Here is a 25,541-nt window from a genome sequence, read left to right as displayed (position 1 = left end):
CCAAGGAGTTACACATCAACACAACACACAACCAAGGAGTTACACATCAACACAACACACAACCAAGGAGTTACACATCAACACAACACACAACCAAGGAGTTACACATCAACACAACACACAACCAAGGAGTTACACATCTCTCTTCTCTCTCCTTTTGTCTCTCCTCCTCTCTACTTTTGTTTCTCCTTTTGTCTCTCCTCTCTCTCCTCTCGTCTCTCTCTCCTCTTGTCTCTCCTCTCTCTCCTTTTGTCTCTCCTCTCTCTCCTTTTGTCTCTCCTCTCTCTTTGTCTCCTTCTCTCTCTCCTTTTGTCTCTCCTCTCTCTCCTCTTGTCTCTCCTCTCTCTCCTCTTGTCTCTCCTCTCTCATTTTGTCTCTCCTCTTGTCTCTCCTCTCTCATTTTGTCTCTCCTCTTGTCTCTCCTCTCTCTCCTCGTCTCTCCTCTCCTTACTTCTGTCTCTCCTTGCTCTCCTCTCCTTCCTTCTCTCTCTCCTCTTGTCTCTCCTCTCTCTCCTCTCCTTACTTCTGTCTCTCCTCTCCTTCCTTCTCTCTCTCCTTCTGTCTCTCCTCTCCTTCCTTCCCTCTCTCCTTCTGTCTCTCCTCTCTCTCATTTTGTCTCTCTTTCTCGCTCCTGTCTCTCCTCTCGTCTGACTCTCCTCTCTCTCCTTCCTTCTCTCTCCTTCTGTCTTTCTTCGTTTCCTTCTCTCTTTCCATCAGTGTATCTCGGTGTACTTCTCCAGTGGTGTTAGAAGGACATCGTAGCGTTAGCGTTAGCGTTAGCGTGTCCCGGTGTAGCTTACCTGGGGGAAGAGCGGCGCGATGACGGGCCCGGTCACTTCCTCCTCCCTCTCCAGCTGAACCTGGACCAGGACTGGACTCCCGCTGGGGGACAAAACACAGACCAAGACTTCACTTATCTCAGAATAAAAACCTAAAAACTTGTGTGTAGGTCTTTAAGAACTGCAGCGTGAAACCAAAACCGAAACACGGCCACTGGTTCGGACTTTCAGGTGTGAAAAACTCGTTAATCTATCGGCGAATGTATCGCGTGAACGTGACGTGGAGCTTCCTGTTTAGCGCGCTGTATCGAGAGCTGTAGAAGGGAAAGTTAACATTTACAGCGACACACCGAAGGAAGGCAACGACGCAGGTTTCTACTAGGGCTGGATGATTGATCGAAAAATAATCTAAACCGAAATTCAGAGCCTAAAACAGACGTAGTTTTACCAAGCTGATTATTTCGGTCTTTTAATCCTATCAACACTGTGTGTTAATGTACTTTCCCCTTAAAACATATTACGGCCGCCGCGTGTTTAGTCACGTGACTCCACCCCGTTTACATTAAAACTTAAATTTATTTTTTATTTTTATTTAATTGTAAAATCTACAGTTGTAGATTTCAGTTCAGTTGTTTGAAATATTTAATAATAAATAAGCATTAATTGCCATCTGTGTGTTGTTTCCTTATTTTAAGAATCACAAAGATAGGATTACATGCACTCTTTCATTAGAAAAAATAACCGTGAACAAGAAAAGAAAAAATAATCGTTCAATAAATCGTAATCAAGGTAACTTCTTTGATTAATCGTGATTAGGATTTTAGCCAGAATCGTCCAGCCCCTAGTTTCTACCTGCGTATAGGACATTAGTAGGGGGGAGAAACCGTATTGGTGGGAATCCGGTACGTACCTCTTGAGGTTGTCCTTCTCGGCGACTTCGTACGACAGCTCGATGTTGGGATAGCGGTTACAGAAGCGAGCCACGTCGGCCATCTGGGCGTCGGACAGCTGCAGCAGAGCCGTTCGCTCCTCATCCTCCATCTCCATGATGTCGAAGATGCTCTCCACGCCCTGATGAAGAGAGAGAGACAGACACTCAGTTATAAGTAGGGCTGGGTACCGAGACCCTGAGCTAATATCAGGGTTCATACGCATTTTAACCAATAGTTTTCCATTAGTTTTTGGCAAATTTCCACGACTATGTGTTCCTGAAAATGAAAATGAAAGTCGACATTCTACAATAAGAATACTAATCTGTAGGGCTGCCACCTCTTAGTCGATTAGTCGACTAATCGGTCGTTTTGGTCTTAGTCGACTAAGATTTCTTTAGTCGATTAGTCATTTTTTTATGCTTATTCATGCTTAATTACTTATTTCCAAGAAACTCATGAGCACATTCATGGTAAACACAAGATTTAAAGTGGTGCTTTTGCAGGATTAATTGTGGAGAAACTCAGTTTTACAGATGGTTAATTAACTACATTTATATTGTGCTTTTCTAGTCTTAACCACCTCTCAAAGCTCACAGCTCTGTCGATTAAATCAACTAATCGATTAGTCGACTAAATCCTATAAGTGTTAGTCGACTAAGGAGTTCTTTAGCCGAGGACAGCACTACTAATCAGTGTTGAAGTTGACCCTCAGAGGTTTAACTATAAGTGAATGATAATGTCTGTGGTTCATAGAGGGATTCATAATATCTCTCCCCGAATACAACGCTGAGGTTAAGACGACCTGAAAATGCATTTATTAAGCCCATTATGCTGTGTTAAAATGCTGTTTTCCAAAACATTCTGGGTCTTTTGATGTTTCCAAAACCTTTCCAGGCCTGGAATTTGCATTTTTCAAATTCCATAACTTTTCCAGTTTTTTTTTCAAAACGTATGAACCCTGTAATATGACCGCTATCTACCGGACTGAATAGCCACGCGGGCTTCGGTGGCTCATCTCAGTGCTACTTAAAAGCCTGCGCTGCTCTCTGATGCTCCGAAACGGAGGTCAGAGGCAACGGAAGCATCGCTGCACATGGCGCTAGTTAACACTACACCTGGCAGCAGCTAACGTTAGCCTAGCGTTAGCTAGTAGGTTAAAATGCTGACAGCTAAACGGTATTAAACACAATGCACAGCTTAGACATGTAACTAACTAACACGTAACAGGCATCACTGTGCGGGAACCCTGACTAGTAATGATGTCATGTAGTAATGATGTCACACCCCCCCCCGAGGTCCGTACCTTGTCTGTGCAGCGCTTGATGTGCTCGGAGGTGAAGTAGGGCAGCTGTTTGAGGTACGAGTCCTTGGACCACATCGCCTGGGTAACCATCTGAGCCAGCTCCATCGCTGCCAGAGCCGGACTCAACCAGCCGTTACTGGACAGCACGTCCACGCACGCCTGGATCAGCCGCACCGCCTGCAGACGCATACGAAATATGGCACAAATGTCGTGGGGAAAAAGCAACTGAACACAACACACAGGTGAAACAATGCACTTAAACACAACACACAGGTGAAACAATGCACTTAAACACAACACACAGCACACAGGTGAAACAATGCACTTAAACACAACACACAGCACACAGGTGAAACAATGCACTTAAACACAACACACAGCACACAGGTGAAACAATGCACTTAAACACAACACACAGGTGAAACAATGCACTTAAAGGTGCTCTAAGTGATGTGATGCGTTTTTTAGGCTACAGCATTTTTTGTCATACAGCAAACATCTCCTCACTATCTGCTAGCTGCCTGTCCCCTGAACACACTTTAAAAAACGCGTTCTCTGAAGACAGCCCAGGCCGAAAAATGTTGTAGCCTAAAATACGCGTCACATCACTTAGAGCACCTTTAAATACAACACCGATGAAACATGCACTTAAAGGGCTACGCCACCGTGTGTTGAAATAGGGCTTATCACGGTCTCCCCTAGCTGTAGATAGGTGGGGTCTCCTCTAGCTGTAGATAGGTGGGGTCTCCTCTAGCTGTAGATAGGTGGGGTCTCCTCTAGCTGTAGATAGGTGGGGTCTCCCCTAGCTGTAGATAGGTGGGGTCTCCTCTAGCTGTAGATAGGTGGGGTCTCCTCTAGCTGTAGATAGGTGGGGTCTCCTCTAGCTGTAGATAGGTGGGGTCTCCTCTAGCTGTAGATAGGTGGGTCTCCTCTAGCTGTAGATAGGTGGGGTCTCCTCTAGCTGTAGATAGGTGAGGTCTCCCCTAACTGTAGATAGGTGGGGTCTCCCCTAGCTGTAGATAGGTGGGGTCTCCCCTAGCTGTAGATAGGTGGGGTCTCCTCTAGCTGTAGATAGGTGGGGTCTCCTCTAGCTGTAGATAGGTGGGGTCTCCCTAGCTGTAGATAGGTGGGGTCTCCCCTAGCTGTAGATAGGTGGGGTCTCCTCTAGCTGTAGATAGGTGGGGTCTCCTCTAGCTGTAGATAGGTGAGGTCTCCCCTAACTGTAGATAGGTGGGGTCTCCCCTAGCTGTAGATAGGTGGGGTCTCCTCTAACTGTAGATAGGGTGGCTGTAGATAGGTGGGGTCTCCTCTAGCTGTAGATAGGTGGGGTCTCCTCTAGCTGTAGATAGGTGGGGTCTCCTCTAGCTGTAGATAGGTGGGGTCCTCCTGTAGATAGGTGGGGTCCCTCTAGCTGTAGATAGGTGGGGTCTCCTCTAGCTGTAGATAGGTGGGTCTCCTCTAGCTGTAGATAGGTGGGGTCTCCTCTAGCTGTAGATAGGTGGGGTCTCCCCCTGTAGATAGGTGGGGTGTAGATAGGTGGGGTCTCCTCTAGCTGTAGATAGGTGGGGTCTCCTCTAGCTGTAGATAGGTGGGGTCTCCTCTAGCTGTAGATAGGTGGGGTCTCCTCTAGCTGTAGATAGGTGGGGTCTCCTCTAGCTGTAGATAGGTGGGGTCTCCTCTAGCTGTAGATAGGTGGGGTCTCCTCTAGCTGTAGATAGGTGGGGTCTCCTCTAGCTGTAGATAGGTGGGCCAACGCATTTTTTGTGCACGCATCGTTTTAGTCCGGTGCAACACCGGCTAGTTAGCTTAGCGTAGTGAATGGAATCCTATGTTGCCGGTTAGCATGTTGTGAGTAAAAGTGAGCCAACAAACAAAAGACAACAAAAACAACCTAATTACTTTGCACTGAGCCAAAAAAAAAAAATGGGTTGGCCCACCTATCTACAGAACTATTTCAACAAAAGGTGGCGTAGCCATTTAAGCACAACACAGGTGAAACACGCAGACAGGGATACAGCAACGCGTCAGCGGTAGTTCCCAGCATACCTTGCTCAGGATGTCCTCGGTGTCCGACTGCAGCTCGGCACTCAGCTGCATGCGCGACAGGTGCGCCTGCAGCAGCAGGTTGGTCTTCACGTGCGGGTCGTTGAACTTCGGGTTGTTCAGTTTGTGCGGCACTTTCTGCGCCAACTGAAACACAAAAAGAGAGAACTCGTTAAAGCGTACTGACTCAGTAGCAGCGGGGGAATGTAACTAAGTACATTTACTCCAGTATACTGTACTTTAAGTACCGGATGTTGAGGTACTTGTACTTTAACTTCAGTCTTTTTCTTTTCGTGCCACTTTCTACTTCTACTCCGCTACATTTCAGAGAGAAATATTGGACTTTTTACTCCGCTACATTCATCTGTTAAAGCTTTAGTTACTAGTTACTTTAGTTACTCCTCTACATTCATCTGTTACAGCTTTAGTTACTAGTTACTTTAGTTACTCCTCTACATTCATCTGTTACAGCTTTAGTTACTAGTTACTTTAGTTACTCCTCTACATTCACCTGTTACAGCTTTAGTTACTAGTTACTTTAGTTACTCCACTACATTCATCTGTTCCAGCTTTAGTTACTTTAGTTACTCCGCTAGATTCATCTGTTACAGCTTTAGTTACTAGTTACTTTAGTTACTCCACTACATTCATCTGTTCCAGCTTTAGTTACTAGTTACTTTAGTTACTCCGCTAGATTCATCTATTACAGCTTTAGTTACTAGTTACTTTAGTTACTCCGCTACATTCATCTGTTACAGCTTTAGTTACTAGTTACTTTAGTTACTCCACTACATTCATCTGTTCCAGCTTTAGTTACTAGTTACTTTAGTTACTCCGCTACATTCATCTGTTACAGCTTTAGTTACTAGTTACTTTAGTTACTCCTCTACATTCATCTGTTACAGCTTTAGTTACTTTAGTTAGTTAGCTTTAGTTACTAGTTACTTTAGTTACTCCGCTACATTCATCTGTTACAGCTTTAGTTACTAGTTACTTTAGTTACTCCGCTAGATTCATCTGTTACAGCTTTAGTTACTAGTTACTTTAGTTACTCCGCTACATTCATCTGTTACAGCTTTAGTTACTAGTTACTTTAGTTACTCCACTACATTCATCTGTTCCAGCTTTAGTTACTAGTTACTTTAGTTACTCCGCTACATTCATCTGTTCCAGCTTTAGTTACTAGTTACTTTAGTTACTCCACTACATTCATCTGTTCCAGCTTTAGTTACTAGTTACTTTAGTTACTCCACTACATTCATCTGTTCCAGCTTTAGTTACTAGTTACTTTAGTTACTCCACTACATTCATCTGTTCCAGCTTTAGTTACTAGTTACTTTAGTTACTCCACTACATTCATCTGTTCCAGCTTTAGTTACTAGTTACTTTAGTTACTCCACTACATTCATCTGTTCCAGCTTTAGTTACTAGTTACTTTAGTTACTCCACTACATTCATCTGTTCCAGCTTTAGTTACTAGTTACTTTAGTTACTCCGCTACATTCATCTTTTCCAGCTTTGGTTACTAGTTACTTTAGTTACTCACATTTCATCTGTTCCAGCTTTAGTTACTAGTTACTTTAGTTACTCCACTACATTCATCTGTTCCAGCTTTAGTTACTAGTTACTTTAGTTACTCCACTACATTCATCTGTTCCAGCTTTAGTTACTAGTTACTTTAGTTACTCCGCTACATTCATCTGTTCCAGCTTTAGTTACTAGTTACTTTAGTTACTCCGCTACATTCATCTGTTCCAGCTTTAGTTACTAGTTACTTTAGTTACTAGTTACTTTCATCTGTTCCATTCATCTGTTCCAACTTTAGTTACTAGTTACTTTAGTTACTCCACTACATTCATCTGTTCCAGCTTTAGTTACTAGTTACTTTAGTTACTCCACTACATTCATCAGTTCCAGCTTTAGTTACTAGTTACTTTAGTTACTCCGCTACATTCATCAGTTCCAGCTTTAGTTACTAGTTACTTTAGTTACTCCGCTACATTCATCAGTTCCAGCTTTAGTTACTAGTTACTTTAGTTACTCCGCTACATTCATCTGTTCCAACTTTAGTTACTAGTTACTTTAGTTACTCCACTACATTCATCTGTTCCAGCTTTAGTTACTAGTTACTTTAGTTACTCCGCTACATTCATCTGTTCCAGCTTTAGTTACTAGTTACTTTAGTTACTCCGCTACATTCATCTGTTCCAGCTTTAGTTACTAGTTACTTTAGTTACTAGTTACTTTAGTTACTAGTTACTTTAGTTACTCCGCTACATTCATCTGTTCCAGCTTTAGTTACTAGTTACTTTAGTTACTAGTTACTTTATTTACTCCGCTACATTCATCTGTTCCAGCTTTAGTTACTAGTTACTTTAGTTACTCCACTACATTCATCTGTTCCAGCTTTAGTTACTAGTTACTTTAATTACTCCGCTACATTCATCTGTTCCAGCTTTAGTTACTAGTTACTTTAGTTACTCCGCTACATCCATCTGTTCCAGCTTTAGTTACTAGTTACTTTAGTTACTCCGCTACATCCATCTGTTCCAGCTTTAGTTACTAGTTACTTTAGTTACTCCGCCACATTCATCTGTTCCAACTTTAGTTACTAGTTACTTTAGTTACTCCTCTACATCCATCTGTTCCAGCTTTAGTTACTTTAGTTACTCCGCTACATTCATCTGTTCCAGCTTTAGTTACTAGTTACTTTAGTTACTCCGCTACATTCATCTGTTCCAGCTTTAGTTACTAGTTACTTTAGTTACTCCGCTACATTCATCTGTTCCAACTTTAGTTACTAGTTACTTTAGTTACTCCACTACATTCATCTGTTCCAGCTTTAGTTACTAGTTACTTTAGTTACTCCGCTACATTCATCTGTTCCAGCTTTAGTTACTAGTTACTTTAGTTACTCCTCTACATTCATCTGTTCCAGCTTTAGTTACTAGTTACTTTAGTTACTAGTTACTTTAGTTACTCCGCTACATTCATCTGTTCCAGCTTTAGTTACTAGTTACTTTAATTACTCCGCTACATTCATCTGTTCCAGCTTTAGTTACTAGTTACTTTAGTTACTCCGCTACATCCATCTGTTCCAGCTTTAGTTACTAGTTACTTTAGTTACTCCGCTACATTCATCTGTTCCAGCTTTAGTTTCTAGTTACTTTAGTTACTCCTCTACATCCATCTGTTCCAGCTTTAGTTACTAGTTACTTTAGTTACTCCTCTACATCCATCTGTTCCAGCTTTAGTTACTAGTTACTTTAGTTACTCCGCTACATTCATCTGTTACAGCTTTAGTTACTAGTTACTTTAATTACTCCGCTACATTCATCTGTTCCAGCTTTAGTTACTAGTTACTTTAATTACTCCGCTACATTCATCTGTTCCAGCTTTAGTTACTAGTTACTTTAGTTACTCCGCTACATTCATCTGTTACAGCTTTAGTTACTAGTTACTTTAGTTACTCCGCTACATTCATCTGTTCCAGCTTTAGTTACTAGTTACTTTAGTTACTCCGCCACATTCATCTGTTCCAACTTTAGTTACTAGTTACTTTAGTTACTCCTCTACATCCATCTGTTCCAGCTTTAGTTACTAGTTACTTTAGTTACTCCGCTACATTCATCTGTTCCAGCTTTAGTTACTAGTTACTTTAGTTACTCCTCTACATCCATCTGTTCCAGCTTTAGTTACTAGTTACTTTAGTTACTCCGCTACATTCATCTGTTACAGCTTTAGTTACTAGTTACTTTAGTTACTCCTCTACATCCATCTGTTCCAGCTTTAGTTACTAGTTACTTTAGTTACTCCGCTACATTCATCTGTTACAGCTTTAGTTACTAGTTACTTTAGTTACTCCGCTACATTCATCTGTTCCAGCTTTAGTTACTAGTTACTTTAGTTACTCCGCTACATTCATCTGTTCCAGCTTTAGTTACTAGTTACTTTAGTTACTCCACTACATTCATCTGTTCCAGCTTTAGTTACTAGTTACTTTAGTTACTCTGGGGATCCTTTCCATGCTGAGTTGTGTGCTTACCTGTCGGAGGAGCTGGTCCTCGTGGTGCCTGATGGGAATGTTTTTGTACTCGGCAGCGTTGGAGATGATCTCGATTAATCCGCGGATCTTTGTCTTGGCGTTCAGGGACATGCTGAACAACTCTGTACAATCATAACACAGACAACAAGTCAGCCAATCACAACACAGACAACAAGTCAGCCAATCACAACACAGACAACAAGTCAGCCAATCACAACGCAGACAACAAGTTTTTTCTTTTTTTACACAAAACTAAACATTTGAAGACTTCTCCTTGGACTCTGAGAAACAGGGATGGACATTTTTTTGAGTGAGTGTGTGTGTGTGTCTCTGTGTGTGTATATGTCTGTCTGTGTGTGTGTTTGTGTGTGTGTGTGTGCGTGTGTATCTCTGTGTGTGTATATGTCTGTGTGTGTGTGTCTCTGTGTGTGTATATGTCTGTGTGTGTGTGTGTGTGTGTGTGTGTGTTTTAATGTCTGTGTGTGCGCGCATGTGTGTCTGTATCTGGGTGTGTGTGTCTCTGTGCATGTGTCTGTGTGTGTGTGTCTGTGTGTGTGCATGTGTCTGTGTGTGTATATGTCTGTGTGCGTGCGTCTGTGTCTCTCTGTGTGTGTGTGTGTGTGTGTGTGTGTCTGTGTGTGTGTATATGTCTGTGTGCGTGCATCTGTGTCTCTGTGTGTGTGTGTGTCACTGTGTGTGTGTGTGTCTGTGTCTGTGTGTGTGTGTGTGTGTGTGTGTGTGTGTGTGTGTGTGTGTGTGTGTGTGTGTCTGTGTGTGTCTCTGTGTGTGTATATGTCTGTGTGCGTGCATCTGTGTCTCTGTGTGTGTTTTAAAGATGCTTTATAAACAAAGTTATGATAATACTACTAATAATAATAATAATAATGATGATGTTGATGATCATAGGGGAGTAGTTGTGGCTCAGACCGATGGTGGTGTAGTTGATGTAGTAGTAGGCAGCGATCATGCCCAGGTTGAGCGGAGCCACGTCCATCTCGTCCTCGATGCTGATGCACTTGGACTGCTCCAGGTCGTGCAGCGTGTGCTCCACCAGCTCCGACAGGTGGTCCGACAGGTGGCGGTGGGACATGCCTGGCACGGGGAACACACACACGTTTACCAGCTGGTCCACACATCTGATCCAGCCAAAGTAAAACCACATGGATCCTCATTAACATTTAGACGCAACAAATGACATATTCGGCTACAAAGAGCCTGGAAGTCGGATATGATGGACTCATCACGAATCTGAACTGGGCTTAAATGGCTACGCCACCGTTTGTTGAAATAGTTCTTATCCCGGTCTCCCCTGGCTGTAGATAGGTGGGCCAACACATTTTTTTGTCTCAGTGCAAGTAATTAGGTTGTTTTTGTTGTCTTTTGTTTGTTGGCTCACTTTTACTCACAACATGCTAACCGGCAACATAGGATTCCATTCACTACGCTAAGCTAACTAGTGCCGGCGCTGCCAGTGTTGCACCGGATTAAAACGATGCATGCACAAAAAATGTGTTGGCCCACCTATCTACAGCTAGAGGAGACCCCACCTATCTACAGCTAGGGGAGACCCCACCTATCTACAGCTAGAGGAGACCCCACCTATCTACAGTTAGGGGAGACCCCACCTATCTACAGCTAGAGGAGACCCCACCTATCTACAGCTAGGGGAGACCCCACCTATCTACAACTAGGGGAGACCCCACCTATCTACAGCTAGGGGAGACCCCACCTATCTACAGCTAGAGGAGACCCCACCTATCTACAGTTAGGGGAGACCCCACCTATCTACAGTTAGGGGAGACCCCACCTATCTACAGCTAGAGGAGACCCCACCTATCTACAGCTAGGGGAGACCCCACCTATCTACAGCTAGAGGAGACCCCACCTATCTACAGCTAGGGGAGACCCCACCTATCTACAGCTAGAGGAGACCCCACCTATCTACAGTTAGGGGAGACCCCACCTATCTACAGCTAGGGGAGACCCCACCTATCTACAACTAGGGGAGACCCCACCTATCTACAACTAGGGGAGACCCCACCTATCTACAGCTAGGGGAGACCATGATAAGCCCTATTTCAACAAACGGTGGCGTAGCCCTTTAAGGGACACTAGTGCTGGGCGGTATACCGGTTCACACTGAATACCGGTGTATATTTTCGTTACGATATGAATTTTTGACCCTTCACTTCGCAGCATCGACCGATATGTGGTCAAGTCGCACTATGGAGCCCTACCTCAGCTATACAGTTCACTATATAAGTGACCAATGGGTGATGCAAAGTCAGTTTGCAAACAAGCTACTATCCTGATGACCATGCAGGAGAGTTACTTGAAGCAAAAGTATAATTATTGCAAGTTGTACTACTTTTTATATTGGTTTTATAAAAAGATGTTTATCAGCATATGTCGCCGTGGTCCTGATGCACTCCCTACCTCGCTCAAGAGCCTGGGTCTGTCCCAGGTTTCTTCCTAAAAAGGGAGTTTTTCCCTCACCACTGTCGCATTAGCCACTGAACGCGCGTGGTCTAGACCTACTCTATCTGTAAAGTGTCCTGAGATAACTCTGGTTATGATTTGATACTATAAATAAAATTGAATTGAAAATGTAACTGTAATTTGACTGCAATTGTCTTTGCATTCTGATTCCTCACTACATTCGAATCACGAGTGGCTCTTCTTTGTAAACAGCATCATTTTCTGGGGCAATTAAACCTGTATTACTACTAGTGTGGTATTATTCTACAATATTCACTCATCATGACAGTAAAATAGACCATCCTAAGTCAATCTACTGCAGTAATTCCTCTCTCCACCAGTAGAAAACGCTGTGAACACCTGCATTATGCATGGGGAAAAAATACTGTCATATACCGTGAAACTAGTGTTAATTTTGTCACCTATTTTTAATTTAATCTTAGTCTTGTGCCAAAAAATGTTGTTAGTCAAGTTTTAGTCGACTAAAAGTCTCGCCATTTTAGTCAAGTTTTAGTCAAAACATTTTAGTCTTTTTTTTATAAATTATTTCTGATAACCATTTCAGTCAAATAGTTATAAAAATAAACAAATTACATAAAGTTATATAAATATTGAGCCTAAAAATCTGCGTTGCTATTAGGCCCGGTAGATAACGGTTGTTAGGGCACCTGTCGGTGCCGTGGCACCGGGTCTCGGTAACAGCTGAATATTCTATCTCAGGATGACAAAGTAGAGACAATTGTAGACGAAAATCAACAGAGATCAGGGATGCATGATGAACTTAAAAGTAAAATGTGGCACTGGCATATAATTTATTCTCCTCCAAGTTAAATAATTTAACTATTTTTCAGGGGTGAATGTCGGTCTACATTTGTAAAATGATACATTTATGGTAGAATCAAATGTTGTTGGTCTTGTGTATTCCCTTATCTACAACGCGAGTGTAATAAGGTAAAGGTAGTACAGGAGAGATACTTGGATTTCTCTTCAGTAGAATTAAAGTGAACAGTATATCAGGGGAAAAATGTGTACATATATTGGTATCGGCATCGGCCAAAATGAGTTTGAAAATATCGGCATATCGAATATCGGCCAAAATCCAACATCGTGCATCCCTAACAGAGATTTCACCTTAGTTTTTATTTTATGCAAAATATTTTAGTCTCGTCTTTTCTCGTCAACAATAATGCGCGTTAATTTAGTCTTAGTCAGCGTTTTTCAACATTGGCGCAGTCTCGTCATCGTCTCGTCTTAGTCGTGGGAAAAAAAGGTTGTTGCTGAACATATTTAGTCTCGTCTGACAAAATTAACACTACGTGAAACTGAAAAATACCGCGATATAAATTTTGGTCATGCCGCCCCACACTATAACGGACATCGTTTAAAGGTCCCATGACATGGTGCTCTTTGGATGCTTTTATATAGACCTTAGTGGTCCCCTAATACTGTATCTGAAGTCTCTTTTATATAGACCTTAGTGGTCCCCTAATACTGTATCTGAAGTCTCTTTTATATAGACCTTAGTGGTCCCCTAATACTGTATCTGAAGTCTCTTTTATATAGACCTTAGTGGTCCCCTAATACTGTATCTGAAGTCTCTTTTATATAGACCTTAGTGGTCCCCTAATACTGTATCTGAAGTCTCTTTTATATAGACCTTAGTGGTCCCCTAATACTGTATCTGAAGTCTCTTTTATATAGACCTTAGTGGTCCCCTAATACTGTATCTGAAGTCTCTTTTATATAGACCTTAGTGGTCCCCTAATACTGTATCTGAAGTCTCTTTATATAGACCTTAGTGGTCCCCTAATACTGTATCTGAAGTCTCTTTTATATAGACCTTAGTGGTCCCCTAATACTGTATCTGAAGTCTCTTTTATATAGACCTTAGTGCTCCCCCAATATTGTATCTGAAGTCTCTTTACCATAATTCAGCCTTGGTGCAGAATTACAGCCACTAGAGCCAGTCCCACAATGAGCTTATGACCTCATAAGGAGAAGATTCCTGATTGGTCCATCTGAGCTTTCCTTTTCTCAAAGCCAGAGCAGGATACCCAGGGCTCGGTTTACACCAATCACCATTTCTAGCCACTGGGGGACCATAGGCAGGCTCGGGAGGAACTCATATTAATGTTAAAAAACCTCATAAAGTGAAATTTCCATGCCATGGGACCTTTAAAACAGTTCTGTGGTTTTCACCAGCGCGACAGGCCGGGCCTTACCCTGCAGGTTGTAGTAGTTGGGGTTCTGGGTCATGCGGCGGTACAGGAATGTCCACGTCAGGTAGTCCACGGCGTCCTGCTTGTTCTCCACCGTCTTGGTGACGATCTCGGCGTTGAAGTGGTCGTGGAGGCAGTGGTCCAGGTGAGACTCCACCGGCAGCGGCTCGTACAGGAACTTCTTGAAGAAGTCCTGCAGAGAAAAAAGGTTTTGGTTTGTTTCACGCTTAAGGGTGACTTACGGTTGTGTCCCGAGGTTTCACGCGGAGCTGGTAAGTGGGCTCAAGTTTATACTTGTGTGTTAGTGTGTGAGAGTTAAAGAGAGACAGTGACTGAGTGTTTGTTAGAAAGAGTGAGTGAGTGTGTGTGTGTGTGTGTGTTAGAAAGAGTGAGAGAGTGAGTGAATGAGTGTGTGTGTGTTAGAAAGAGTGAGTGAGTGTGTGTGTGTGTGTGTCTGTGTGTTAGAAAGAGTGAGAGAGTGAGTGAATGTGTGTGTGTTAGAAAGAGTGAGTGAGTGAGTGAGTGTGTGTGTGTTAGAAAGAGTGAGTGAGTGTGTGTGTGTGTGTTAGAAAGAGTGAGTGAGTGAGTGTGTGTGTGTGTGTTAGAAAGAGTGAGTGAGTGAGTGAGTGTGTGTGTGTTAGAAAGAGTGAGTGAGTGTGTGTGTGTGTTAGAAAGAGTGAGAGAGTGAGTGAATGAGTGTGTTAGAAAGAGTGAGTGAGTGAGTTTGTGTGTGTTAGAAAGTGAGAGTGAGTGAGTGAGTGTGTTAGAAAGAGTGAGAGTGAGTGAGTGAGTGTGTTAGAAAGAGTGAGAGAGTGAGTTTGTGTGTGTTAGAAAGTGAGAGTGAGTGAGTGAGTGTGTGTGTGTTAGAAAGAGTGAGAGTGAGTGGATGAGTGTGTTAGAAAGAGTGAGAGAGTGAGTTTGTGTGTGTTAGAAAGTGAGAGTGAGTGAGTGAGTGTGTGTGTGTTAGAAAGTGAGAGTGAGTGAGTGAGTGTGTTAGAAAGAGTGAGAGTGAGTGAGTGAGTGTGTTAGAAAGAGTGAGAGTGAGTGAGTGAGTGAGTGTGTGTGTTAGAAAGAGTGAGAGAGTGAGTGTGTGTGTTAGAAAGAGTGAGAGAGTGAGAGTGTGTGTTAGAAAGAGTGAGAGTGAGTGAGTGAGTGTGTGTGTTAGAAAGAGTGAGAGAGTGAGTGAGTGTGTTAGAAAGAGTGAGAGAGTGAGTGTGTGTGTTAGAAAGAGTGAGAGAGTGAGTGTGTGTGTTAGAAAGAGTGAGAGAGTGAGTGAATGTGTGTGTGTGTGTGTGTGTGTGTGTGTGTGTGTGTGTGTGTGTGTCCTAGAAAGAGTGAGAGAGTGAGTGTGTGTGTGTTAGAAAGAATGAGATTAAAACATGGCAACATCCAGCTCTGCCCTTTAGCGCTCCCCTTTTCTTCTTCTAAAGTCCCGGTTCAGGTTTAAGTTTAATCTTTGCACCAATCAACAGACAATCCTACTGGAGGCAGACACAGCGGAGGAGTCTCTACCTTCTTGGAGCCCTGACACATGATAACACAGCGGAGGAGTCTCTACCTTCTTGGAGCCCTGACACATGATAACACAGCGGAGGAGTCTCTGCCTTCTTGGAGCCCTGACACATGTTAACACAGCAGAGGAGTCTCTACCTTCTTGGAGCCCTGACACATGATAACACAGAGGAGGAGTCTCTACCTTCTTGGAGCCCTGACACATGATAACACAGAGGAGGAGTCTCTACCTTCTTGGAGCCCTGACACATGATAACACAGCGGAGGAGTCTCTACCTTCTTGGAGCCCTGACACATGATAACACAGCGGAGGAGTCTCCTTCTTGGAGCCCTGACACATTGGAGGAGTCCCCTTCTTGGACCCTGACATGATAACACAGCGGAGGAGTCTCTACCTTCTTGGAGCCCTGACACATGATAACACAGCGGAGGAGTCTCTACCTTCTTGGAGCCCTGACACATGATAACACAGCGGAGGAGTCTCTACCTTCTTGGAGCCCTGACACATGATAACACAGCAGAGGAGGACCTCTCTACCTTCTTGGAGCCCTGACACATGATGACACAGCGGAGGAGTCTCTACCTTCTTGGAGCCCTGACACATGATGACACAGCGGAGGAGTCTCTACCTTCTTGGAGCCCTGACACATGATAACACAGCGGAGGAGGGAGCCCTGACACATGATGACACAGAGCCCTGACACATGATGACACAGCGGAGGAGTCTCTACCTTCTTGGAGCCCTGACACATGATAACACAGCGGAGGAGTCTCTACCTTCTTGGAGCCCTGACACATGATAACACAGCGGAGGAGTCTCTACCTTCTTGGAGCCCTGACACATGATAACACAGCGGAGGAGTCTCTACCTTCTTGGAGCCCTGACACATGATAACACAGCAGAGGAGTCTCTACCTTCTTGGAGCCCTGACACATGATAACACAGCAGAGGAGTCCCCTTCTTGGAGCCCTGACACATGATGACACAGCGGAGGAGTCTCTACCTTCTTGGAGCCCTGACACATGATAACACAGCGGAGGAGTCTCTACCTTCTTGGAGCCCTGACACATGATGACACAGCGGAGGAGTCTCTACCTTCTTGGAGCCCTGACACATGATGACACAGCGGAGGAGTCTCTACCTTCTTGGAGCCCTGACACATGATGACACAGCGGAGGAGTCTCTACCTTCTTGGAGCCCTGACACATGATAACACAGCGGAGGAGTCTCTACCTTCTTGGAGCCCTGACACATGATAACACAGCAGAGGAGTCTCTACCTTCTTGGAGCCCTGACACATGATGACACAGCGGAGGAGTCTCTACCTTCTTGGAGCCCTGACACATGATGACACAGCGGAGGAGTCTCTACCTTCTTGGAGCCCTGACACATGATAACACAGCGGAGGAGTCTCTACCTTCTTGGAGCCCTGACACATGATAACACAGCAGAGGAGTCTCTACCTTCTTGGAGCCCTGACACATGATAACACATGATGACACATGATGACACAGCGGAGGAGTCTCTACCTTCTTGGAGCCCTGACACATGATAACACAGCGGAGGAGTCTCTACCTTCTTGGAGCCCTGACACATGATAACACAGCGGAGGAGTCTCTACCTTCTTGGAGCCCTGACACATGATGACACAGCGGAGGAGTCTCTACCTTCTTGGAGCCCTGACACATGATAACACAGCGGAGGAGTCTCTACCTTCTTGGAGCCCTGACACATGATAACACAGCGGAGGAGTCTCTACCTTCTTGGAGCCCTGACACATGATAACACAGCGGAGGAGTCTCTACCTTCTTGGAGCCCTGACACATGATAACACAGCGGAGGAGTCTCTGCCTTCTTGGAGCCCTGACACATGTTAACACAGCAGAGGAGTCTCTACCTTCTTGGAGCCCTGACACATGATAACACAGCGGAGGAGTCTCTACCTTCTTGGAGCCCTGACACATGATAACACAGCGGAGGAGTCTCTACCTTCTTGGAGCCCTGACACATGATAACACAGCGGAGGAGTCTCTACCTTCTTGGAGCCCTGACACATGATGACACAGCGGAGGAGTCTCTACCTTCTTGGAGCCCTGACACATGATAACACAGCGGAGGAGTCTCTACCTTCTTGGAGCCCTGACATGATGACACACACTCTACCTTCTTGGAGCCCTGACACATGATGACACAGCGGAGGAGTCTCTACCTTCTTGGAGCCCTGACACATGATAACACAGAGGAGGAGTCTCTACCTTCTTGGAGCCCTGACACATGATGACACAGCGGAGGAGTCTCTACCTTCTTGGAGCCCTGACACATGATGACACAGCGGAGGAGTCTCTACCTTCTTGGAGCCCTGACACATGATGACACAGCGGAGGAGTCTCTACCTTCTTGGAGCCCTGACACATGATGACACAGCGGAGGAGTCTCTACCTTCTTGGAGCCCTGACACATGATGACACAGCGGAGGAGTCTCTACCTTCTTGGAGCCCTGACACATGATGACACAGCGGAGGAGTCTCTACCTTCTTGGAGCCCTGACACATGATGACACAGCGGAGGGGTCTCTACCTTCTTGGAGCCCTGACACATGATGACACAGCGGAGGAGTCTCTACCTTCTTGGAGCCCTGACACATGATAACACAGCGGAGGAGTCTCTACCTTCTTGGAGCCCTGACACATGATGACACAGCGGAGGAGTCTCTACCTTCTTGGAGCCCTGACACATGATGACACAGCGGAGGAGTCTCTACCTTCTTGGAGCCCTGACACATGATGACACAGCGGAGGAGTCTCTACCTTCTTGGAGCCCTGACACATGATGACACAGCGGAGGAGTCTCTACCTTCTTGGAGCCCTGACACATGATGACACAGCGGAGGAGTCTCTACCTTCTTGGAGCCCTGACACATGATGAACACAGCGGAGGAGTCTCTACCTTCTTGGAGCCCTGACAGCACCCTGACACATGATAACACAGCGGAGGAGTCTCTACCTTCTTGGAGCCCTGACACATGATGACACAGCGGAGGAGTCTCTACCTTCTTGGAGCCCTGACACATGATGACACAGCGGAGGAGTCTCTACCTTCTTGGAGCCCTGACACATGATAACACAGCGGAGGAGTCTCTACCTTCTTGGAGCCCTGACACATGATAACACAGCGGAGGAGTCTCTACCTTCTTGGAGCCCTGACACATGATAACACAGCGGAGGAGTCTCTACCTTCTTGGAGCCCTGACACATGATAACACAGCGGAGGAGTCTCTACCTTCTTGGAGCCCTGACACATGATAACACAGCGGCCCTCGTCATCCAGCATGGGTCTGTTCGCTTTGCCCACCATCTGCAGGACATCGTAGATCGGATAGTCCACATACCTGAGAGAGAAAATTAGATTAGAGTAGGGCTGGGCAATATGAACCAAAAGTCATATCCCGATATATTTTGGCTGAATATCGATATACGATATATATCCTGATATTTTTTTCCGCAAAGTGAGAGCAGTTCAGTCAAAGTCGAAGCCAAATATGACATGTCACATGTAGTTTCATAGAAACCGGCTATTTCAGTGAACAGTTGCAAAATCAAATGAATAAATAATAAACAGCTTCATGATTAAATGCTCAGCTGTTCAAATAACAATATAATGTAAACATAAATACTGTATAACAGGAGTACCTTTTTTTTTTTTTTTTTTTTTATCAAAGCTCCATAAGGTGCACATTTAAATAAAACATTCCCTTTACTGTACTGTAGCTTTTAAAACCAGGAAAAGACACTTATGTCATATCACGATATTACGATATCCAAAATCTAAGACGATATCTAGTCTCATATCACGATATCGATATAATATCAATATATCGCCCAGCCCTAGATTAGACTGAACTTTACTGTCATTTAGCAGAGTACAGGGACAGAGCCAATTAAATACAGTTGACATCCAACCACAAGTGCAAAAGAAGCATTTAAAAAAAGGACAATTCTAGGGCTGTCCTCGACTAAAGAAATTTAGTCAACTAACACTTATAGGATTTTGTCGACTAACCGATTAGTTGATTTAATTGACAGAGCTGTGAGCTTTGAGAGGTGGTTAAGACTAGAAAAGCACAATATAAATGTAGTTAATTAACCATCTGTAAAACTGAGTTTCTCCACAATTAATCCTGCAAAAGCACCACTTTATATCTTGTGTTTACCATAAATGTGCTCAGAAGTTTCTTGGAAATAAGTAATTAAGCATGAATAAGCATAAAAAATGACTAATGGACTAAAGAAATCTTAGTCGACTAAGACCAAAACAACCGATTAGTGGACTAATCGACTAAGAGGTGGCAGCCCTAGACAATTCCGGCGTAAAATGACCCTAGGGGGTTAATAACATATGTGTGCCTAGTCGAATGTTCTTTGGGATGTGTTTTCATGCTAATAAAATGCGTCTCTAGCTTTTAACGAGCTACCGAAAAACCGGTGGTTAGCTGCTAACGCTAGCTTTCGAGGCAGAGGGTAAATCTCTATTTCTACACCACTAACAAGGCTCAAAATAGCAACACACTCCCACGGTAGCATAATGAGGGTCCCTACATGTAAACCGAAACATTGAAAACTTTGTAAGTGTACAGACAGTTTATTAAAAAAAGATAGATTATAAAGATGGTACCATTCATGTTTTCATTCGGGCTCCATCATGAGCAGTCGAATCACGAACGCTGTGCTTGAGCTATGTTACTGGTTACACAGCGTTTATGATTCAACTGCTCATGACGGTTTATTTTAATTATATATATATATATATATATATATATATATATATATATATATATATATATATATATATATATATATATATATATATATATATATATATATATATATATATATATATATATATATATATATATATATAAAGACTAATACTTTTTATTGATCCTTTTGGGATGACTCTCGCAAGGAAATTGGATTTCCAGCAGCAGATTTCAGCTTACAAAACACTTAAGAGGTATAAAAATACACTATACAGTAATATAATATACAAAACACGAAACCAGCGGGAGCCTTACGCGTGGATTTTGCCGTTGTAGTACTGGGTGTCCATGACGATGACGAGATGTGCGGAGATGTTGATGCCCCAGCAAAGCGACCGAGAGGAAACCACCACCTGAACAGCACCTGTAACAAGAGAAGAACCGGACAAACCAAACATATTTATTGTTGATGTAGGTCTAGAGTGATTCTTCCATTTTTCATTTATGCTACATAACATTTCAGTGAACTCAAATGTTGTCTACAGCTCGGTGCCTTTTACTCTAAATTTTGCCGAACTTCAACAGTGGCCCTTTTAGTTTAACATGAAACAGTTTCTGTCCACTTTGAATGAAGCGTGTTTTACGATGATAAAAGTCCTGATTATTTACATGGAGTCTGGTGGAGATATGCTGGCTCTATACACGCTAAAAGTCCTGATTATTTACATGGAGTCTGGTGGAGATATGCTGGCTCTATACACGCTAAAAGTCCTGATTATTTACATGGAGTCTGGTGGAGATATGCTGGCTCTATACACGCTAAAAAGTCCTGATTATTTACATGGAGTCTGGTGGAGATATGCTGGCTCTATACACGCTAAAAGTCCTGATTATTTACATGGAGTCTGGTGGAGATATGCTGGCTCTATACACGCTAAAAGTCCTGATTATTTACATGGAGTCTGGTGGAGTTTGGTGATGGTGATTTCGGGGCCGTTTCATGTTAAACTACTACTACTAAACTGCTGTCAAACCCTATACCCCAACCCGCCCACTCCGCTCTGCATCAGCCAACCTGCTTGCTGCCTCCTCACAGCGAGGGACAAATAATCGCTCAACGAAATCGCGACTCAGTGTTTCCTTTATGTTGATTTGACCGTGTCGCCCCACCACGGCAACATTTCTGCCAAAGGCTCTTTGTAGCATTACCTATTTCAAGCTAATGTACTTGCACTTACTACTTGTTGTCTGGAGTTTGCACCATCAAGGTTGAACGCACTTAATTGTTAAGTCGTTTTGGATCAAAGCCTGTAATGTAATGTAGTGTAATCTTGCACGGTCGACCGGAAGACAACACAAGGGTTCGGGACCAAGCAGAGAGAGCAAAGCAGGACGGCGTCATACCCGAGTTGAAGAGCTGCTCCACTATTCTGCGCTCGGTGGCAGACAGGCCCTCGTGCAGGTAGCCGACGCCGTTGGCCAGCGTCTCTTTCAGAGTCGAGTCGTTGATTTTCTCCAGGAAGGGAACGAGGTCCTTCTCGGTGCAATGCAAGAACCTGCAGAGAGACGAACCATCGACACCATCACAGTCTGTCCCCCATCTACAGCTACCATATCTCAGTGACTACGTTCACATGCACATCATATTCTGGGGTTGTTTTGTATTATTTGTGGGATTTTAAGCATAACTGATACATATTACACCTAATCCATGAATTGAAACTGATAAAAAGATTAATTCTGTGAAACTAGGTACTAACAAAGAGACTGTTTACCCCCCTTACAGAGAGGTATCAATGAAATAGGGTAAAATGGGTTCAATGGGAATCACTGTTTTTTCTCTTTTTTTAATCAAACTGCAATTTTTGCAAGTTCCCACAATTTCATCGCATAAAATTGCATAAATATCATATCCCGCATATTCCATCGCATTTTTTAAGAAAACGTGCCGCATAATCCAAGGATTTTTGCTCCTCAACAATCACAAAAAAACAGATACCGTGCTAAATATTACATTTTTTGCTCTTATTCTGGAAATAATTCTGGACAATATTGCGACTAACGATTCGGCTACATTGAACGTGTAACGTATGCGAAGCGTTTGTGCCGCTGAACGTATCTTTTGAGTGGCTACACCTGCTGCCAACACACACACGCACACACAGACACGCACACACAGACACAGACACACACAGACACACACAGACACACACAGACACAGACACACACACAGTGTAGGATTGTGTGAGTCACAGGCGAGACGGAGAGCTTTACTCTGGGACTGTGGTTGCTGTGAAAACCTCAATCTATGGTCAGCTGCTACCTCTGCCTATTAGCAGACCTGCCAACCTTGAAAAACGAGTAGCAACTTACTGATTTATGGTCGAAGTTCTGGCTCATTAACACGGCGGCACGCGCGCGGAAAAAATGCGCCATTAAATGTCAAATCTGTATACATTTTAAACACTAGAACATAATTATGTTCAAGTAGGCTACTTGCTACTTAAATGTTAGATGTTGTAAATGTTTTAAATTATTTCTACTTTGTTCTGTACAGCACCTTGTGCAACGTTGGTTGCTTTTAAAGTGCTTTATAAATAAATTTGATTGATTGATATCAGAGGACGCAGGGGACGGAAACACGAAATGAAAACAGAAACTCTCAAAACTAAACTGCCAACACGATCGCTCACAGTCATTGAGTTGTCTCCTGTGTATCGGCAGTTTAATTTAAATATATATAGACATTTTGTCATTAATTTCTGTGTAAAAGGTTCGAACACACCTCACGTCAAATATATAAACCAATCACAATCGTCTTGGGGGCGGGGCTAAGCTCCGGACGGAGCCGCGGTTCCTCTGCTAAATAGCCTCAGGAAGGAACTTGTTTTGGTGGAACGTGTGGACTAGGGCTGGGCGATATGGACCAAAAGTCATATCCCGATATATTTTGGCTGAATATCGATATACGATATATATCCTGATATTTTTTTTTCCGCAAAGTGAGAGCAGTTCAGTCAAAGTCAAAGCCAAATATGACATGTCACAAGTAGTTTCATAGAAACAGTTGCAAAATCAAATGAATAAATAATAAACAGGTTATATATATCTACACAAAATATCTTCACACTTAGATTTTTGATAAATGATCATCAGTAATGTGGATATAATGACTAAGTGGGTAAAGGCGAATAATAGAACAGTTACAACAGTCTGACAAGTTCAGAAAATGACATGACATTACCGTAATGCAGCCTTTAAAACCAGGAAAAGACACTTATGCCATATCACGTTATAACGATATCCAAAATCTAAGACGATATCTAGTCACATCTCACGATATCGATATAATATCGATATATCGCCCAGCCCTAGTGTGGACCATTCAAAAGTAGTTTTAGTCGTGCAACAGAGAACTCAGATTGGACAGATGGTCTAGCTAGCTGTTAGACAGACAGACAGACAGACAGACAGACAGACAGACAGACAGACTAGCTGTCTGGATTTACCCTGCAGAGATCTGAGGACCAGTTAACCATAGTCCTTTTTCTGGGATTTGGAGTGTTATTTTGTCTCTCTAGGTTTACAGGGTTAAATTTTGGAAGCACCATTCTGATACAATCTCAAATTACAATTATGAACCTGAAAAAGAAAATAATATGGCAGCATGTCAGCCAGGTCACTCTTGGTTAAACCACCTCAGTAGGGGTGGGAATCACCAGAGTCCTTCCGATACGATATCATCACGATACTTACGTCACGATACGATATAACTGCGATTTTAAACATATTGCAATATTCTGCGATATTGCAATTCATTACCTTTTTTCCCCCCCAACTTCAAATTTTTCCGATTTCAAAGGATGTCCCCAAAAGGGAACTTTGTCAACGTCTGTTTTATCTAAAAAGACACATTTCTCTGTTTCTTCATCTCACTTCAATGTTATTGCTCCAAAATGGGGATTGTCAAGCAGACAGACTGACAAACACATATATCATAATAGATCCATACTTGGCTTCTGTGTATCGATACACTATTGCCGCGGAAAATATTGCGATACTACGCTGTATCGATTACTTTTTTATAATTTTCCATAACCGTCATGATAAATCATCTTGTGTGTAGAGGTTTAAAATGGATGACTGCTCTAATAACTCATTTGTTTTTCCATCGGGACAATATAGACACTTATTCCATCTTAAGCTACTGTAAAATGCAGAGACCTGTTGCAACTCCTTGGATAGGAGGTCAATAATAGATCATTTAAAGGTGCTCCAAGTGATGTGACCCCACCCCCTAGACCTCAGTAGCTAACAGTATCAGACTGAGCTCCTTCAACAAGTAGAGTGTAAGCGTGATCCTTGTGGCGTCTGACCTCTGAGGAACCACGTCCGCGGCGCAGAAGGTGAGGATGTCGATGGCCGTGAGGCGCGTCTGTCTGCGGGACGGCACGAACACCACGGCCGGCTTGGAGGGAGAGTGCTTCATGATGGCGTGGTAAACGGGCTTCGCCATGGACAGCAGGCGAGTCTGAGTGTGACTCACGTTGAAGCCCTGAAAAGCAGAACAGAAAACGTTGGCGGCAAAATCAGGAACGGGACAGGAAGTCCCTTTTTTCTCGGGTGGCGTGGGTTTGCGTTAAGAGGTGTTTCCGATAACACTTGTTTTTTTGGGGGCCAGGTGCATAGGAAAAGGTAAAAGTTACTAGGGCTGTGCTCGATTAAAGAAATTCTTAGTCGACTAACACTTATTCAACTTTACCGACCAATCGATTAGTTGATTTAATCGACAGATCTGTAAATCTGAGTTTCTCCGCAAAGAGTCGCGCTAAAAGCACCACTTTAATTCTTGTGTTTACCGGAGATGTGCTCGTACGTTTCTTGGAAATAAGTCATTCAGCATGAAAAAAAAAGCATCAAACATGACTAATGGACTAAAGAGATCTAAGTTGACTAAGACCTAAACCACCGATTAGTCGACTGAGAGCAGCTCTAAAAGTTACCAGTAACACTTCGTGAGCTTAGAATAATAAGGTTCTATCTCCGTTTAGGGTAGTTCTGAGATATTAAGCATCAAAGTTTTTACATCCCAGCTGGCAAAATTGTTATGTCGTATAATCTACTATTAATAACAAAATATTTTTTTTTACAAAAATACCACCACACAGGGATTAATAAACACCTAATGGTTCAGATTATGTCAAAAACTCAATTTCGACCAAAAGTGAATATAAAGAACCTTATAATTCTAAGCTCACGACTTTTTTTTTTGGGAAAGGCTAGGAAAAAGGTCAAAGTTACCAGTAACACTTGTTGAAGAAGTCCCGCACGCTGTCCATCACGCACGCAAATAACTTCATTTCACAACGTTTCGGTCACACGGACCTTCCTCAGGTGAATTTACTCTTCACATTGAATTGTGCGCTCAAGTAGTTTGGTTGGTTGGTTAGTTCTCACGGATGATGATGGAACG

General features: G+C 43.2%; 1 protein-coding gene across 1 annotated transcript in view; it reads right to left on the bottom strand.

Moving 5' to 3' along the window:
• The window catches only part of snrnp200 (small nuclear ribonucleoprotein 200 (U5)), a 92,001-nt gene that overhangs the window by 3,337 nt on the left and 63,123 nt on the right, over window positions 1–25,541 (bottom strand). The window contains exons 32-42 of the mRNA XM_028579270.1: window positions 24,445–24,623; window positions 21,473–21,624; window positions 20,384–20,492; window positions 18,592–18,700; window positions 13,803–13,992; window positions 10,030–10,194; window positions 9,103–9,224; window positions 5,061–5,204; window positions 3,015–3,191; window positions 1,690–1,850; window positions 801–882 (exon numbers count right to left, since the gene is read on the bottom strand). Of these exons, the coding sequence (XP_028435071.1) occupies window positions 801–882; window positions 1,690–1,850; window positions 3,015–3,191; window positions 5,061–5,204; window positions 9,103–9,224; window positions 10,030–10,194; window positions 13,803–13,992; window positions 18,592–18,700; window positions 20,384–20,492; window positions 21,473–21,624; window positions 24,445–24,623 (1,590 nt within the window). The remainder of the gene's footprint in view (window positions 1–800; window positions 883–1,689; window positions 1,851–3,014; window positions 3,192–5,060; window positions 5,205–9,102; window positions 9,225–10,029; window positions 10,195–13,802; window positions 13,993–18,591; window positions 18,701–20,383; window positions 20,493–21,472; window positions 21,625–24,444; window positions 24,624–25,541) is intronic.

This window comes from Perca flavescens, chromosome 5 (assembly GCF_004354835.1).
Source record: "Perca flavescens isolate YP-PL-M2 chromosome 5, PFLA_1.0, whole genome shotgun sequence".
Taxonomy (NCBI): Eukaryota; Metazoa; Chordata; class Actinopteri; order Perciformes; family Percidae; genus Perca; species Perca flavescens.
Note: the sequence above shows the minus strand (reverse complement) of the source record. Positions and strands in the feature narration are given on the sequence as shown.